This window comes from Xiphophorus maculatus, chromosome 8 (assembly GCF_002775205.1).
Source record: "Xiphophorus maculatus strain JP 163 A chromosome 8, X_maculatus-5.0-male, whole genome shotgun sequence".
Classification (NCBI taxonomy): domain Eukaryota; kingdom Metazoa; phylum Chordata; class Actinopteri; order Cyprinodontiformes; family Poeciliidae; genus Xiphophorus; species Xiphophorus maculatus.
Window position 1 is genome coordinate 7,579,295 of NC_036450.1, and position 15,008 is coordinate 7,594,302.

A 15,008-nucleotide genomic window follows, 5' to 3' on the forward strand; every position below is an offset into this window, starting at 1 on the left:
GCTGGAAGTCTTTCTTACATGTCTGATTTAGATTCGACCTCTAAACTAAAACACCAGTTTAATTTTTTAATGGGCACAGAAAGAGAAATGTTAAAGCAAATTATGTAAAGCATTTTATTTTCTGAATATTACATTGTAGAGCAAAGAAAAATTATTAACAATATGACATTCTTGGACTTGGTGGTGTCTTGTTGGGATCCCTAAGCCTAAATAATTTGTACAAAAGTAGATAAGAAATTGCCAGCATTTTAATATAAATAATTAATTTAAAAGTGTTTTAATTATATTTGTGCACATGTTTTATAAATCTACAATCTACATATAAATTCTAAAAATTAGGTTTACCTGTTTGTGGGTGTTAAAAAGTGAACTAATAACATAGAAAACTAGTAAAGAACCACACATAAAGACTTTATGAAAGGAAGATGTCATCTACATAACATAGAACATATGATATTGTTTATGTGATTCTTTCACTGCTTTTTAATCTCACCTGCCTGGCTGCTCTGGGTATTTCTGTTTGCAGTAAGCCTCTAAAGACGCGTAGACTTTCTCTCTCAGAGCTTCCACCTCACCTGGGTTGGACAAACCTTTAGAGTCTGCAAACACACAAGAAGAAATAACCTGGGTTAGATCAGACCTCACTACAGTCAAAACGTCCTTTCCTCATTTTCTTACGTTCTTCTGAAGGTCGTGCCAAAAGTGGCAGTTGATTAAATAAATATTTATGTAAAAAAAAAAAAAAAAAAATTGAAAATACATGGAAATCCTTTAGGTTTACACATATATATATATATACAAACAAATATAGTTCAATTACATTTTGGGTTAATTTTATGATAAAACTCAAAATTGTCTCAATAATATTGTAGTCCCGTGTTTATTGTACTAAGTGGTAAATAATATTTATTATATAGACAAGAATATTGGTCTGCTGTTTGACCAATCAAATAATAGTGTGTAGTTGGATATTATTTCATGATATCAAACAAATACTAATAAAATTTAATGGTGAATCTTTTCATTTAACAATTTATTGCATATTTTAAGTTTACGTATTAAACAAATAAATACAATTTTTATTTATGTCTTTATTTAAACTATTATTGGATAGAGGAACGTTTGGCTCTCGAACATTAAAGCCTTGTGACCAAAAATATTATTACTAAAATAAGTGGTTCAATTTTTAACATTTTAAAATGAAATTGCAATGCAGGCTTCAAAAGAGCCTCAAAACTAAAATAACATAGAAAAGGACAATGAGTCGTGTCAACACGTTTTGTAATGATGCAGTGACAAACAACGTTTAGCTAATTAAGCTAATAATAACTGGGTTGTATTTATTTACTTTTACAAAGCACTGTAATTTTCCTGGATAGTTAGGATGTGACTTCCACATTAAGCTTTAACCCTCTGAGCTCAATCCAAACCCGCTCGGCCCGGTCCGGGTTAGTCCAATTAAGGCTGCGCTAATTTAGGCTCAACAGAAAGACACTGGGAAACAAACACGTCATTGATGGAACATTTCTGCTCGACAAAGGACTGTACTTTTAATAATGGCTGGACTAGTTCGCATGGTGTGGGAAAGGAATGACTGAGGGCCCCTTTTAGCGTCATCCCCCCTCTACGCCCACAACCCTTTGCGCCCTCAGATAGTCCGAATCTCGCAAACCGCTAATTAACAGGAATCAGGCAGCAAAGCAAACCGAGGCCAGTGAACCTGGATGTGGCTGGAACAAAATGTTGAGCATAAGGGGATCAGCGCGTCTGGGGTTAGCAGATCCACCGTGGCCCCTGGAGGGACCAGGGAGGCTCCAGTACTGAGCCATTTAACACCCTGACTCACATTAACAGGAAGCTTTGGTAAACATGGATAACATTTGGCTTGATAAGGTTTTGTGACACATGCCTCTGTAATAGGCTGAACCTCAAATCAGGAGGTTTTTTCCCCTCTTTGACACAAACTTTACAGGAAAATACAAAAGTAAACAATATAGGAGCTCCCATATGGGTCAAAATGAAGAAAAAAGATATCTAGGGTCTAAAATTGTTAAACAACATAATATTTGGATGAATGGATGAACAGAATATATAGATCCATATATTTTTGCAGTTTTCTTTATGGAGGATTTACTTCTTTCAGTATTTATAGGTAACTAGAAATAAACTCTAACCTCCAAACCTATACATTCATCCATAAGAAATGACACAAGCTCTAGAGATGAACTGGTGTTGTGTCTGCATACAGGAGGACTTGGAAAAAAAAAAAATCAGAAATCTTATCTCTAGGCTGTCCTAGCCGAGAATACTATTTATCTTTATCCATCAAAGTAACTCCTGAAGAACTCTTTGGAGCACCACTGTGTTCTAAAAGTTTATAGAAAACTTGACAAGTGGAGGATGAAATGAAAATAATGTTTGCTTGCACGGAAAACGAGCGGTGTACTTTCTGGGAAATAAGAAAGAGATGTTCTTTTGAAGGTACACAGTCTGAACTGAAATTTTTTTTTAAAAAAGTGCTTCGATAAACCTTCACAAAGTTGGTAGAACAATTCAAGAGCATGTTCAAATATCATAAAAACAGTCTGGCTTTTGGAAGCAAAATACAAAGAAATAATGGCAGACTCAAGACTTTTGGACAGCACTCAATATATGAATAAATACAGGGCTCCTGCGCCCTGTTATTACCCTCTTTAGAAGCATAACTGGGTTTTTTATGCTCCTCCTTTATAACCCTCACTTTGCAGACCTTTTTCAAAGCTCCTGCTGAAAGTGAAAGCTTGCTTATGATTGTCACCTGGGTTGAAAAGGACGATGGCTCGGAGGCAGCCCAGCTCAGTCTTATCCATCTGCATGTCTCTCATCTTTGACACCAGCTCTGTGAGCACCCTGAACACAAGAAAAGACAGGAGCAAGATGAGAATATATATATAAAATAAAGGCAGATCTGTGGTTTTTCAAAGACCAGAACTCCAGTTCAGTTTTTTTTTCTTGGCTACTGTTTTATGTCAAACAACCAAACAAGAACCAGAAAAGTTCACATCACAGAAAACCACTTGACTGTAATTGGTACATTTTTTTTTGCTGCTAACTTCATGTTAATTATCCAGACTGGTATATTAAAAATATGTTTTCAACCGCTAACCAGCTCACATCTGTTTAAAAATAAACGCACACGAACACGCTGCGAGGCACCGTTAGATGAGTGGAAAAGTTTACAACCCTACAGAGCAATTATATTTAGTTTGTGGTTTTCATGCAGAAAGAGCCGCAGAGTAAACACAAGCTGTAATCCAACACCAGCACACCCACTGTCTGTGTGTGACATCACAGGGTACTGTAGGTTTGCCCGAACTCCTCACCCCTCTCTGACTGGGTCACACCCTCGCCGTGCCGCCTGCTCTTATTTTCTCCTTTTCTTTCAGGCCCTCAGGATTGTTAAGTCAATTGTGACTCACTGCTAATTTAATTTGCTCCGAGGAGGAACGACAGAGCCAAAAGAGAGAAAAAAAAAAAGAGACTAAAGTGTGTAAGTTAATCAGTCTCTTCATTTGTATGGGCAAAGAGAGAGAAAGGAGTTGATAAGGAAGCATAATCTGTGCTCTGGATCTTAATACTTGCCACAGTTAATGCAGAGATGGAAAATGTCCTGTGGCTCAACAGCTGGCCTGTTGACAGCAGCTGTCTGTCCTCTGCTGGCTCCAGCTCACTGCTCATTTTCCTGATAAATAATCCCTAATGCTGATATGGATCGATAAAAAAAAAAAACTAAACGTCTGAACAACTCAGCAGATTAAACGCCGCCTTTCTGCAGCAAAGCATTGTCTTTTTGCAGAACCCGACCGCGTCCAAGTTTCAACTGTCTGATCCAAACGGCTACCATCAAGTGACATAAAATCGTTTAGGATGTTCAAGAAAAACCCAGGAACCATCAGGCTTTTTTCCCACACTTGAATTTTTCAATGCAGTCATTTATTACATCCACAAAAGAAACCAATCTGTCCTACATAGAAATAATAATCTCCCCTTTGTTAATTCCTGAATTAACTGTGCTTAACCAAGTCTTTTGGACAGTTGAACATGGTTTGATTACAGCCAGACCTGTTGAGTCAAGAAATCAGATAAATATAACCAGTCTGACAACATGAAGTGGGTTAAATGATCTCACCAACTAACCAACAACCACGCTTTGCTAAACAGTTCTGTACAACTAAATGTTTTGCAACACAGTGATGTTTAAAAGTGCTAAAAAACTCAATGTTTTCATCATCAATAATAAAATAAGTGAGTCAAATAACTCAGAGTAAATTAGGGGCGACAACACGACCTTGTGGAACACCACAGGTTTTAAATCAGTCTAGGTGGTGATTTGAAATTGAATTTTGCAAAAGAAATCCATAGCTCAACCAGATATGCCCACCCAATATTTTAATATTCAGATGAATAGCATGATCTGTAGAGTCAAACGCTGACCATATGGTCATTCTGGCTGTAGATTTTCTTGCATCCCTACATAGATTAGAGACGGAGGAGCACTGACTCAGTAGAGTGGCTTTTCCAAAAAGTAGACCAAAATTTCTCCAAGATATTAAAGTCATCATCTAAATCTGTTGTAGGAGTTTTAGTAATACTGTGGAGTTTAGACATGAGCCTACATTTTCTATGTGCTGGTGAATCAAAAATGTGTTAAAAAGGCCCAAAATCTATCAATTATTTGTAAATTCGAAAAATGATATATGTGTTGAAGTGGTTTCTGGGTTACTTGGGTTTCCATGGTTTAGTTATAAAAACTAGTAATTTCTGACATGTTTTGGAATACAAGATTCCCTCAGGGAGTCAAACAGAATGAAATGAACCACCAGCCCTTTTAAAGACAACAAGAGTCCACCAACAGATGTGCTCCATCTGAATTAAATCATCCATCAACAAGACTCCACCCCTAAAAATCTAACACATGAGTACCTCATTAAAAAGAACAGCAGTAGGAATCAACAGTGGTTTCAAGTTGAAGGCAAACCTTGATACAACAGGGATAAACTAAAACCAAAACTGCAGAAAAAGAAACTTATAAAAACGTAAAGCACACAAGCTTTATTTAGTCACTCATGAGAATGGGACAAACTTTAAATTGTGCACACAGTTCTGAACAAAACTGTACTTTGCACAAAAAGATATGTTTTATCTAAACATCTCACTTTTACTCCACTGCAGTCGGCAGTTTTTGATGCCGACTGAAAGCTCTAGTCATCTTAGCGATGATCTTACATGCTTAGCCTGGCTCTCCTTTGTACACTTCTCTAAATTCTTCTTGGCAGAAATGTTTGAAATAACTTAAACTGCGTGAATGATGTCTGTCAACAGCCTGGAATGTTTTTGTTTCTTTTGCTGTGTCACTCAATGATATTTAGAAGGTGTTCTAAAAGCTCAGTTGCGTTCTCATTTTAAAACGTTAACTCTTGTATTACATCGACCTACAAATCATGTGGTTAAAGATCTTCACTTGGGCTAGGTTTTTATTTTTCTGGAGCTCTCTTTTGCTCGATCATGTGACCATGTGTTGTTGAGGAAGAGTTTTAGTTGGCAGTTGCATCGTGGCTGGATTTGTTGTCTTCCTGAATCAGTTTTCATTTCCACTTATTGACTACTATTCAAAGAGTTGGTTATCTGTTTAAGGAATGTGTTTTATTCGAGATAATTCTTCCTTCCCTGTTTGGATAAGACAGCTATGGATGTTGATTCTGCAGTCAGGAATGTATATATTTGAAACTTTTCCACTTCTATTACTTCTGCTCAAGTTGTGATGCAGCAGAACACATGCCATGGTCTCATGCGATATCTCAAGACAGCCAGTCAGTTCTCTGCCACGCAATGTCAATAACAACCACCAGGGTGGTTCCTGCTATGCTCCAAACTTGGCTGTGACTGAACTTTGCATGGATTTTTTGACATTTTCTGAAGCAGCTCAGGGTTCTCTCTGAGAGCCCTGATGCACCCAGGTGTAAATATTTAATACAGTGGAGTTAATCAATAATTTCTGTGCTGCTTCACCCTCAGCGAAGCAACCCTGTGGTTTGCAGTCAATGTAATGTTTTCATTGAAGAACCAGAAATGTCATATGCTGTCAAAAAGATGAAATTACTTTACTCAAATGTACTTATAAAAGGCTGAAAACTTCACTTGGTTTTAAAAGCTAGTTAGCTGTACAGAAAGTGAAAAAAATGAACTTTGTCGACTCAGTCAAAAGAATTCTTGGAACCAACAAACTTTAGTCATCACAAAGATGCATCTCAAAAATTTAAATCTCATTGAAAAGTTAATTTATACTAGTAATTCATTTCAAAAAGTGAGACACTTTTTTTTTTAAAGATTATTCACACAGAGCGACACATTTTAAGCATTTGAAGATACTTTTGATGATCCTGCCTGTGGAAACTTCTGATTGGACCTCAAGCTATCCTCTCCTCTTTCCCCCCAGGCTCTGTGTGCAAATGAATTGCAAGCTTTGCTTCCATCAGAAAGATGACTTTGAACCATATATTATTATATTAAAAATATCTTTTAATTTCTGAAATGCTAAGATTTTGGATTTCACTAATTTTAGACAATATCGCTTTGTGCATAATGTGTCTTGGTTGACCCATTATGCAATTTCTCTAGATTTATAAACCAAAAAAGTAAGTCCAACTAACAGACTTTGTAGGAAATGAAAAATAGTAACATTGACCTGTCAAAGATGGCTCCCACTCCGGCACTATGGGCGCTGTTGCGATGCACGTGCAGCCCCGTCGCCAACAAAATCCCGTCCTTTACTGCGATGGAACGGTGCGAAAATGACGCAATGAGGAGTTCATTCCAACCTGAGATGAGGAGAGGGATCAAGGCAAAGGATAGTTTAAAAAAATACAAAGGAAAAGGTAAATCCAAGTACAAAAGTTCACACAGCGTTCAAGCAAAATTAAAACGACAACAAAGGCAGAATTCCAATGAATCAATTAAAGCCGAGCCGCAAAAACCCTGCAGCTCCCTCAAGCACAAGCATCAGGTTATCACTGAGACATTGGAATCATGCTTTCTAAGGAGACAAGCGTGTAAAAGGGATGAACTGCGCCTGCCATCACAATAAAGACAACAAGCTTGACGTGCCAAGGCAGGGGGTCTGACACGGGGGAGCGGCACAGACGAAAGACGCCGGCGGATGAGCGACAGGGTTCCTTTAACTGTTCTGCCTGGCAACAACTCGCCTCTTCTCCCTACAGTTGAGTTTGGCCATGAGAGGAGCCGTGATGCTTTTATCTGTGATACAGCAGAACTAAAGTGGTTATTTATAGAAAACCTGGGAGACGAGAAGAGACGAGCTCTGCAGAATAATATCTCACTCCAGTTTGGTGAAGTCTCTGCATCGTTATATGTGCGAAGGCTTGAGGAGCAAACATGGGAGGAGGGGATTTTTTTTTCCCGCCCGTTCGTTTTCTTATGGATGGAGAGATAACATAATGGTGTAATTTGGAGTGACAGGCAAAGAATGAAGGCAATGTGTTGCCATCCTACTTGTGACGTTGGCGAATGTAGCTGAAGTGACAGATGATTCACTCTGTACTCCACGTAGCTGCATCACTAATACTTAGCAGCTAGCTTATGTCATTTTCCACAAGATGCAAATGGCAACTGGAGGCCTGTCTCTTGATTTAGGTCACACAATCTGGGTTGGTAGAAACAGCTTTTAGCCCGCTTGAATAGGGATGCACTGAGTTAGAGCTATTGTCTTCTGTATCTATTTCTTAGGTTTTCTTAAAATCACACCAACAGAATAATAATAACTTTCAACCCAAAAAATAAACAAACTCCAAGCCAAACAGAGCATTTCAAAATTTTCCAGTTGAGAACCATAATCTCACACTTGAATCTAATCTTGGACCCTTTGTACTTGGTTGTAATGGGCTCCAGTGATTGATGAAGACTACAACTTGAAGATACAAACTGTACCCCGTCATGTGCGACAAGTAAGTCCAAGGTTCCTGAACCAGAGACGCTCCTCTCCAAGAATATGCCATGAGATTCTGTCTCTGAACATCACAACAAGATAGACGAGAACTGAGAGTTTGGACAGAGTCCAACTCACAGTGAAGTTCTAGTTTGCTGAGAATGTGGGAACAGCTTCTGATTTAATAATATTAGGACCAAATAGCTCTTAAAAGATAATGCATACACATACCGTTCACAGATCAGTAAAGATCACCCCACACCTCCTGTCAGTTGTGAATTTCCCTGAATCAGCGTCTGCTTAATGCAGATTGGAATTATTTTGTGCTGCTCGATGCACATTCCACATCTATCAAAGATCATTGTGTAAGCAAATTGCCACCATTTTTTCGTTAGAGTCTGAGCAACGTCCCACATTGATTTAGCTGTATATTTCATCATCATGTTGGTCATTCTGTGTGTAAGATCGACTGTCAAATTGGCCTCTTGCCCAATGACCCTGGAGATAGGCAACACCCCTACTGCAATATTGCACAATAAACCAGGGAGGTCCATCTAAATATTACAGCTATTGTTGGCAAAAATAGTAATATTTAAAGGAAATACAATTCACCACAGTCTGTCATATTTTTTTTTTTGAACTCCTGAACTCGTGCTAACATACCTGCTCGTAGCAGGATGACCTGGTCGTCCAGCGGCAGCTCCGAGAAGTGGGGAATCCTCTTGGCCCACTCCACCAGAGTAAAAAGCTGTTTGTCTGCTGCCTGACAGATATTTGTCACTGGGTCGTTGGGCTGCAGGAAAGCACACACACACGAGAAGAAGCACAAGCACAATGAATAGGTGTCATTTTGTGTGTGTGTGTTTTTGTTACTTTAGTGTGTTTTGGCCCAGAGCCTGATCTCGGGATACCTGTGAGCTACAAATCACCGTGCCTTCACACACATAATGACGGCAACATGAGTGCTACGCTGGGAGTGATAGCCTGTCAAAAGGAAGGCAAGCAGGAAGACAAAACAAACAGTGATTCTGTCCCAGCTTGTGGAGGAAATACCTGCAGAGAGCTGCTGGTGAAAAAACAAGCTTTGCTGAGCGAGCTCCATCTTTGGGGAGCTTTTAGCTGAAACACTATTGGAGAAGTAGAAGAGCTCAAGAGGGCCTTCGAGAGGCTCAACTGACACTTTACTACTAAACAACTCAGAGGGAGCTTTATTGCCAACCAGAAGGGGACTGTAAAATGTGCAACCTAAATTATGTGCATAACTCATACATATCTACCCCTAGTTATTCAGCTAAAAGAGGTTTCCAAGATCTCTTGTTTTACCCCATATAAAAAAAACAAATAAATTCAGGAACGGTGCCTATTTTAGTTTTTCCAGTGATTTAGGAGCTCAGAAGATTAACTAGAGTGTAATCATTAATGTGTGTTAAATGATAAAACTAAGCTCCCAGGATTGTGTTGTCTGTTACTGGATTGAGCTTACGGTGCCAAGAACAAGAACACTGATTAGTTTCTCTTTCTGATAAATAGTGCAGATGAACCAGAATAAAAGCCAGAATAATTTACTGATTTGACTTTATGGGACTCCACAGGCCTTGAGGAGATGTGATCATAAAAGCAGTAAAACAGAAAGATCTTACAGCTCTTAGAAAATGGGTTTTAAAGCCTGTCATCTCTTTCAGTCCCAAAACGTAACATTTGCAGTAATGTTGCTTAATCAAATGTCGCAGTGCACAGAATTTTCTAATTATGTCTAAAAATTTGGTCCTCCTTTTATTTAGGTCTACAATGAGTTCATGTTAGTAATTTACATTCACTAACAATATGAATAAAGGTCATGTCAATGGCATCCTAAGTATAGAAATTATAGAGCATTAAACTTTCATAAGTTTTAAACACAAGATCAATTTTCCTACAAGTAAAAAAAACTTCAGAATTAAACAGCTGTACATGTCAGCATTTTGTCAAGGAGACCTAAACTACCCACCTCAAATGAAAGGAAATTTCTAACTTCACCTCAAGTCAGTAACTAAATGTTTGAAACTCAAACACTGGTAGATCCAACAGGCCAATGAACCCAAACATACACAGGTGTTATAAACATGTCTGACAGAATTGCCAATAATACTTTATTTGACGAGGTGTGCATAAGACTGACATGACACTGTCATAAACATGAAGGAGTCTTTATGAATGTCAATGACTGTTGTTATGAAGTGTCATTCGGCAAATAATGATACTTTTAATGCAAAGTTGCTCTAAAAGTTGCATTGAAAGTCCATTAAAACTGCCAACTTTGCATTAAAGTGTCATTATTTACAAAATAATAACAGGTGTTGGTAGCGGATGGAAGTATTTTGAGCTTATTTTGCTTAAAGAAAATCTGCAGTAAATTCAAAATGTGTGCTCCCACTACTGGTTTCAAAATATAATTCATGCCCTTAATGATTAAATATAACCCCATACTGCCATTTTTATCACATTTTATTTTCAATGACACTTGGAAACTTTTTTAACCAGAAAGTACTCAGCATCCTAGAACTCTTAGAGAACATTTCAGCTACCTAAGGTCATGGAAACATTTCTTTTTGAAGAAGACAAAAAGAAAATCGTTCTTGTTTGCACCAAACCAACATCAAACACAGCTTCTCATACGGTGTTCCTGTGCTTTAGATTCAGAGGTACAATATCACGGTCCAATGGGAATCGCTGCAGAATACTAATGCAACACATGCATACTGTATGACTACTTTGCTAAGATGAAACTCCTTTTGGACATCCTGAACAATACTGTCAGTCTTTGACAAGAAGTTTACCATCATCCCAGGAGTCCAAACCACTGATATGCACATGTATAAACAGGCACACTTGTCTTTTTTTTGCATAAAATTAAGTCTAGTAAATATTCTTAAATGACGAGTCCCCGTGTGAACTCGCAGTCTGCTGAATAGAGTCAGTAACTTCTCCCCGACTTCCTAAACCAAATCCCACAGATCGATGCTAAAAGCTGGGAAGATCCTGACATCAACTGCTGCTCTCTAGAGAAGATTAGTTCAAGATGAAGGAGAAAACTCGAATCCTCTGTTCTTAATGTGCAGGCCAAAGGCGACCCAGTCCTCTTTTCCCCGTTCCACCCCAAACAGTCTAAGATTTGTGATGCCTGCAGAGCATTGCAGATGTCTATCTGAGATGAATTTGTGTATGTATATACATATATATATATATAGAGAGAATTTAAACCAGAAACAAAGCTTGAACTGTTCTTGAAACTAAAAGTTGTCTTATTTTCCCAGTGGGGCCACAGAGACAACTGGCGTCTTATGAATATTTCAGCATCTGATCTCCGTGGGAAACGATGGACGGCGCAGCTCTGAGCGACAGTTTTTGAGAGCTGCGTTTCCTCTCAGAAACACAAACAGATTGAGCTAATTCCTTCCAAAGGGCAGGCTGGGCGAAAAACAAAGAAAAAACAAAAAAAGGAGTAGAAGGGGGGCTCCGATGTGTGCCACCATCATGCCACCAACCCCCAGTCTCCTCCTCTTCTTCAATAGAATAAGAGTCCCGGGATTCTTGTTAGACACTACGGGTCTCATGAATGTTGTATGGATATCTTAGCCGTGTTTACACTGACCTTGTTTCTTTGCCTCCGTCGGAGGAGATGACAGGGGAGAGGAGCTTACACTTTCCTGAGACAATTTACGAGCATCGCGTTACTGTACTTACTGCTCGGGTCATGGAACAGTATTTGGGGTGTTATCAGTCTGCAGGAAAAGAATCTGCACTGAGCTGTGCCACTGTAACTGTAACTGTAACCTCACTGTATGGAAACACTTGACTGGAACTGCAGCCTGCCAAAAGTCCGAAGTGAAGGAGGAATTTGTGTGAAAGATATTTTCCCTGTGACCATAAACCGGCTGTGTTTGTTCTAGGCAAATCGAAGGACTTACAGCACACATGCGCTTCATCACCATCATCCCCACTACTTAAGAGAATTGCCAGGCTTGCATACTGTCCTATGAAATTTTCATCACTTGTGGAAGGGTGGAGAAAGATTTCCCTCTCAATTTTTCATTATTCCACTTGAACCAGACTTCACCAGTGTGACAAGAGGGAAAACTGAGCTGCAATGAAGATTGGTATGAAAAAAAAAATAGCTCATGTGCCATTTTTTTTTTTTATTTAAGGGCCATTGTTCTGTTGAAGAATGAAGTCTTTTAAACTGTCTAACATATTTTGTTAGATCATTTCTCTATAGTGGTCCATTTATCTCCCATTAACTCTGACCAGCTTCTCTCCCTCTTCTGAGGAAAAGCCTGGAAAAAGCATAATGCTGCCAACACCATATTTGCCCATTTTTGTCATGATTTTATTGATATTTACAAGTGGATGAATGTAAGAACATTCAGAAACTATGTGTTAATCTATTACATAAAATCCTGAAAAAAAGTCATGTTTTAGGTTGTTTTATGACAAACTGTGAAAGATTGCTAAGGGAATTAATGTTTTTGAGAGGTGCTTTTAAAAAACACTTCTGTATTATCCTTTAAATAAATGTGTGTACTGTAAGTATTACAAAGTCACAGCCTTGAAATATCAAAAATACCAAAAAATAAAAATAAGAGCCTCAGGTAGGACAGCGAATGATAGCTTTGTTTCCGTCTGCTGAGGAAGAGATCTCTCCTCTCCTCTCCTAGTGAAGGCATATTACTAACGCCTCTTTAACTCCTGTTCTAGGTCACCATGAGATAAACACACTTTCATTCAGCCAGACCAGACCCCAGCCATTAGACAGTGGCAGCAGCCTATTCACGGGGTACACCCATAACCCGGGCCCTGTGATTAATTATAGCATGGGGCAGCGACTCTCAATGGACACCGGCAGGGGGGGTTGGACGCGGACGTTATTCGGAAAGAAAGGGAAGCCCTGCTGGTCGGGCCGCCTGAATGCTGGAACTGTGCCAAAATTGTCGGCTCTACTTTAGTGAAAGGGTCAGCGCCCCCAAATCAGAGAAACAAAAATCAGGCTGTTTTCCTTGCCACCGTTACTTCCATGTTGTTAGCAGAGACATTGCATAACACATTGACAGGAGGATAACCTTGAACTAATGCAAAATGCTATGGTTTCATGCTGTTAAGCAATGCAATACAGATTATTGATGCTGTTTTTATTAAAATACAAAAACGCAACTACTTTTGCAGCTACAATGTCACATAATACTCAGAATTATATTATTGATTTATATGAATTTCCAAGAACAGATGCACATAAACAGTGTGTGAAACACAGAAACTAACAATGTGTGTAATGCAGAGTTAGCTATATTTAAAACCAAGGCTTAAGTCCTAATCCAGCCTCAAGTGCTGAGATGAAACTAAACACCAGAGTAAGCAGGCTATTTTTAAAGACATTAAGATTTATGAAATGTAAATAATGATGGAGGGAAGAAAAAAATATAAACACTAACTAAATTTGGTTAGAGTGGTGCTCCAGTATTTATGGGGGTTAAGTAGCACAATAGCTAAAAACTGAATATGCCAGCCAGTAAAGCGTTAGGTAGCATTGCACCTTTAGATTTAATGCTTTATGGACAAATCTGGGTTTCTTATGTAAATAGGTTTTCCACAGAAAAACTGGTGAATAGGTGAATCTGTGAATGTGGAACTTCTTAAGTAGCCTAAAAAGAATATTGTGCAGAGATTAATATACTCTGCTTTTGTTAAAAATGTGACATTAGGAGTCTAAGTGGACATGATTAATAACAGGGGGAGCATTATAGTGAAAACTTGCCATTTCTTATTAAACTGTAATATCAAATAATCCCATAGGAATTTGTTTAAACTTAAAAAGTATATACAACTTCTAGTTCTGGACAGCTTGCAAAAGTTTCTTTTATCCGTTCAGAAGTCCTCTTGTGTTGGCGCTGGGCAGGCAACAAACGCCGAGGGAGCCAGCATGACTGAGCGCAGACACACTCAGTGCATTACTGAGTTTTCACTGCCAGGCGCTCCCTTCTGAATCCTAACTCCTCCTCTTTCTCCCTTATGTCAACACTCATCTCCTACATTTCCATCTCCCCCCCAAAATAGTTCTCATTTACTCTCATAACATCCCTCACATTTCTACCTTTACTTCACAGGACATTTCCCTCCCTTCTGAAGCAGATAATTCCCAGAAGCCCTCCATGCCTCCCTCCCGCCTTCGGGTCCTTTGGTAAGCTGCAGCGCAGCTCCTCTGCTTCCCATGTTGCAACAGAATTCCAGAAAAAGCAGAGGCTTATGTGGGATGCTTTCAGGAACAGTCTGTCTGTTGCAATATTCATCACTCTTTAGTCTCCTCTGTGTCAGAGGCGGCCCAACTGATACTGGGAGCAGGAAGAATGAAACTCGCAGCTGAGTAAAGAAAGTGAACAGCTAAACCTGCGTTCTAAAGCAACCACATCCAACACCAGATAAAAAAAAAATCTAAAACAAAAACAAACACATTTGTAGCATATGAAATATTAACTATATACAAGTAACATTGCCAAAAAAAGCTATTTTCTCTCCTAAGTTTACTCGTTTTGCACTTAGTACAAGGCAAAACTAAAAAAGATCAGAACTATAAAAAGAAGAAATATTTTTTGAACATTTTGCCACAGATGGAAAAGCTCTTGATGATTCTAAAATACAAGTTACATCTTCAAGTTCATGCAGAATAGGATAAAATTATGGCATTGTGTAGAATCTATTTTTCACAGGCATGTGGGCTTAGAAATGCTTCTGTTTAAAGACTTTTACAAATATCCCTTATACTGTTTGAGTGGTTAAAAGAACGTAATGAAATATCAGATAAAGTGGCAGGACAGCATTATTATTCCAGAGTATAATATTGTAGTGTTGTCCACCCCCCACTTGTTGCTCTGCACTGTTGGTCATCTGGTTGAAAGAAGGACAGTCCACCGTTTCTGTGCTTCATCAGAAAGACAAATCCATACAGATAGTGTGAAAACTGAAGGGCCACCACCCATAATGTGGCTTTGAAACTACA

At 38.7% G+C, this 15,008-nt stretch overlaps 1 protein-coding gene across 4 annotated transcripts in view; it reads right to left on the reverse strand.

Annotated features, from left to right (window-relative positions):
• Window positions 1-15,008, reverse strand: part of rxra (retinoid X receptor alpha) — a 122,173-nt gene that overhangs the window by 6,686 nt on the left and 100,479 nt on the right. For all 4 annotated transcript variants that reach the window (XM_023338032.1, XM_023338031.1, XM_005799674.2 and 1 more), the window contains exons 7-10: window positions 8,645-8,774; window positions 6,725-6,857; window positions 2,798-2,889; window positions 494-599 (exon numbers count right to left, since the gene is read on the reverse strand). In XM_023338032.1, coding sequence (XP_023193800.1) covers window positions 494-599; window positions 2,798-2,889; window positions 6,725-6,857; window positions 8,645-8,774 — 461 coding nt within the window. The remainder of the gene's footprint in view (window positions 1-493; window positions 600-2,797; window positions 2,890-6,724; window positions 6,858-8,644; window positions 8,775-15,008) is intronic.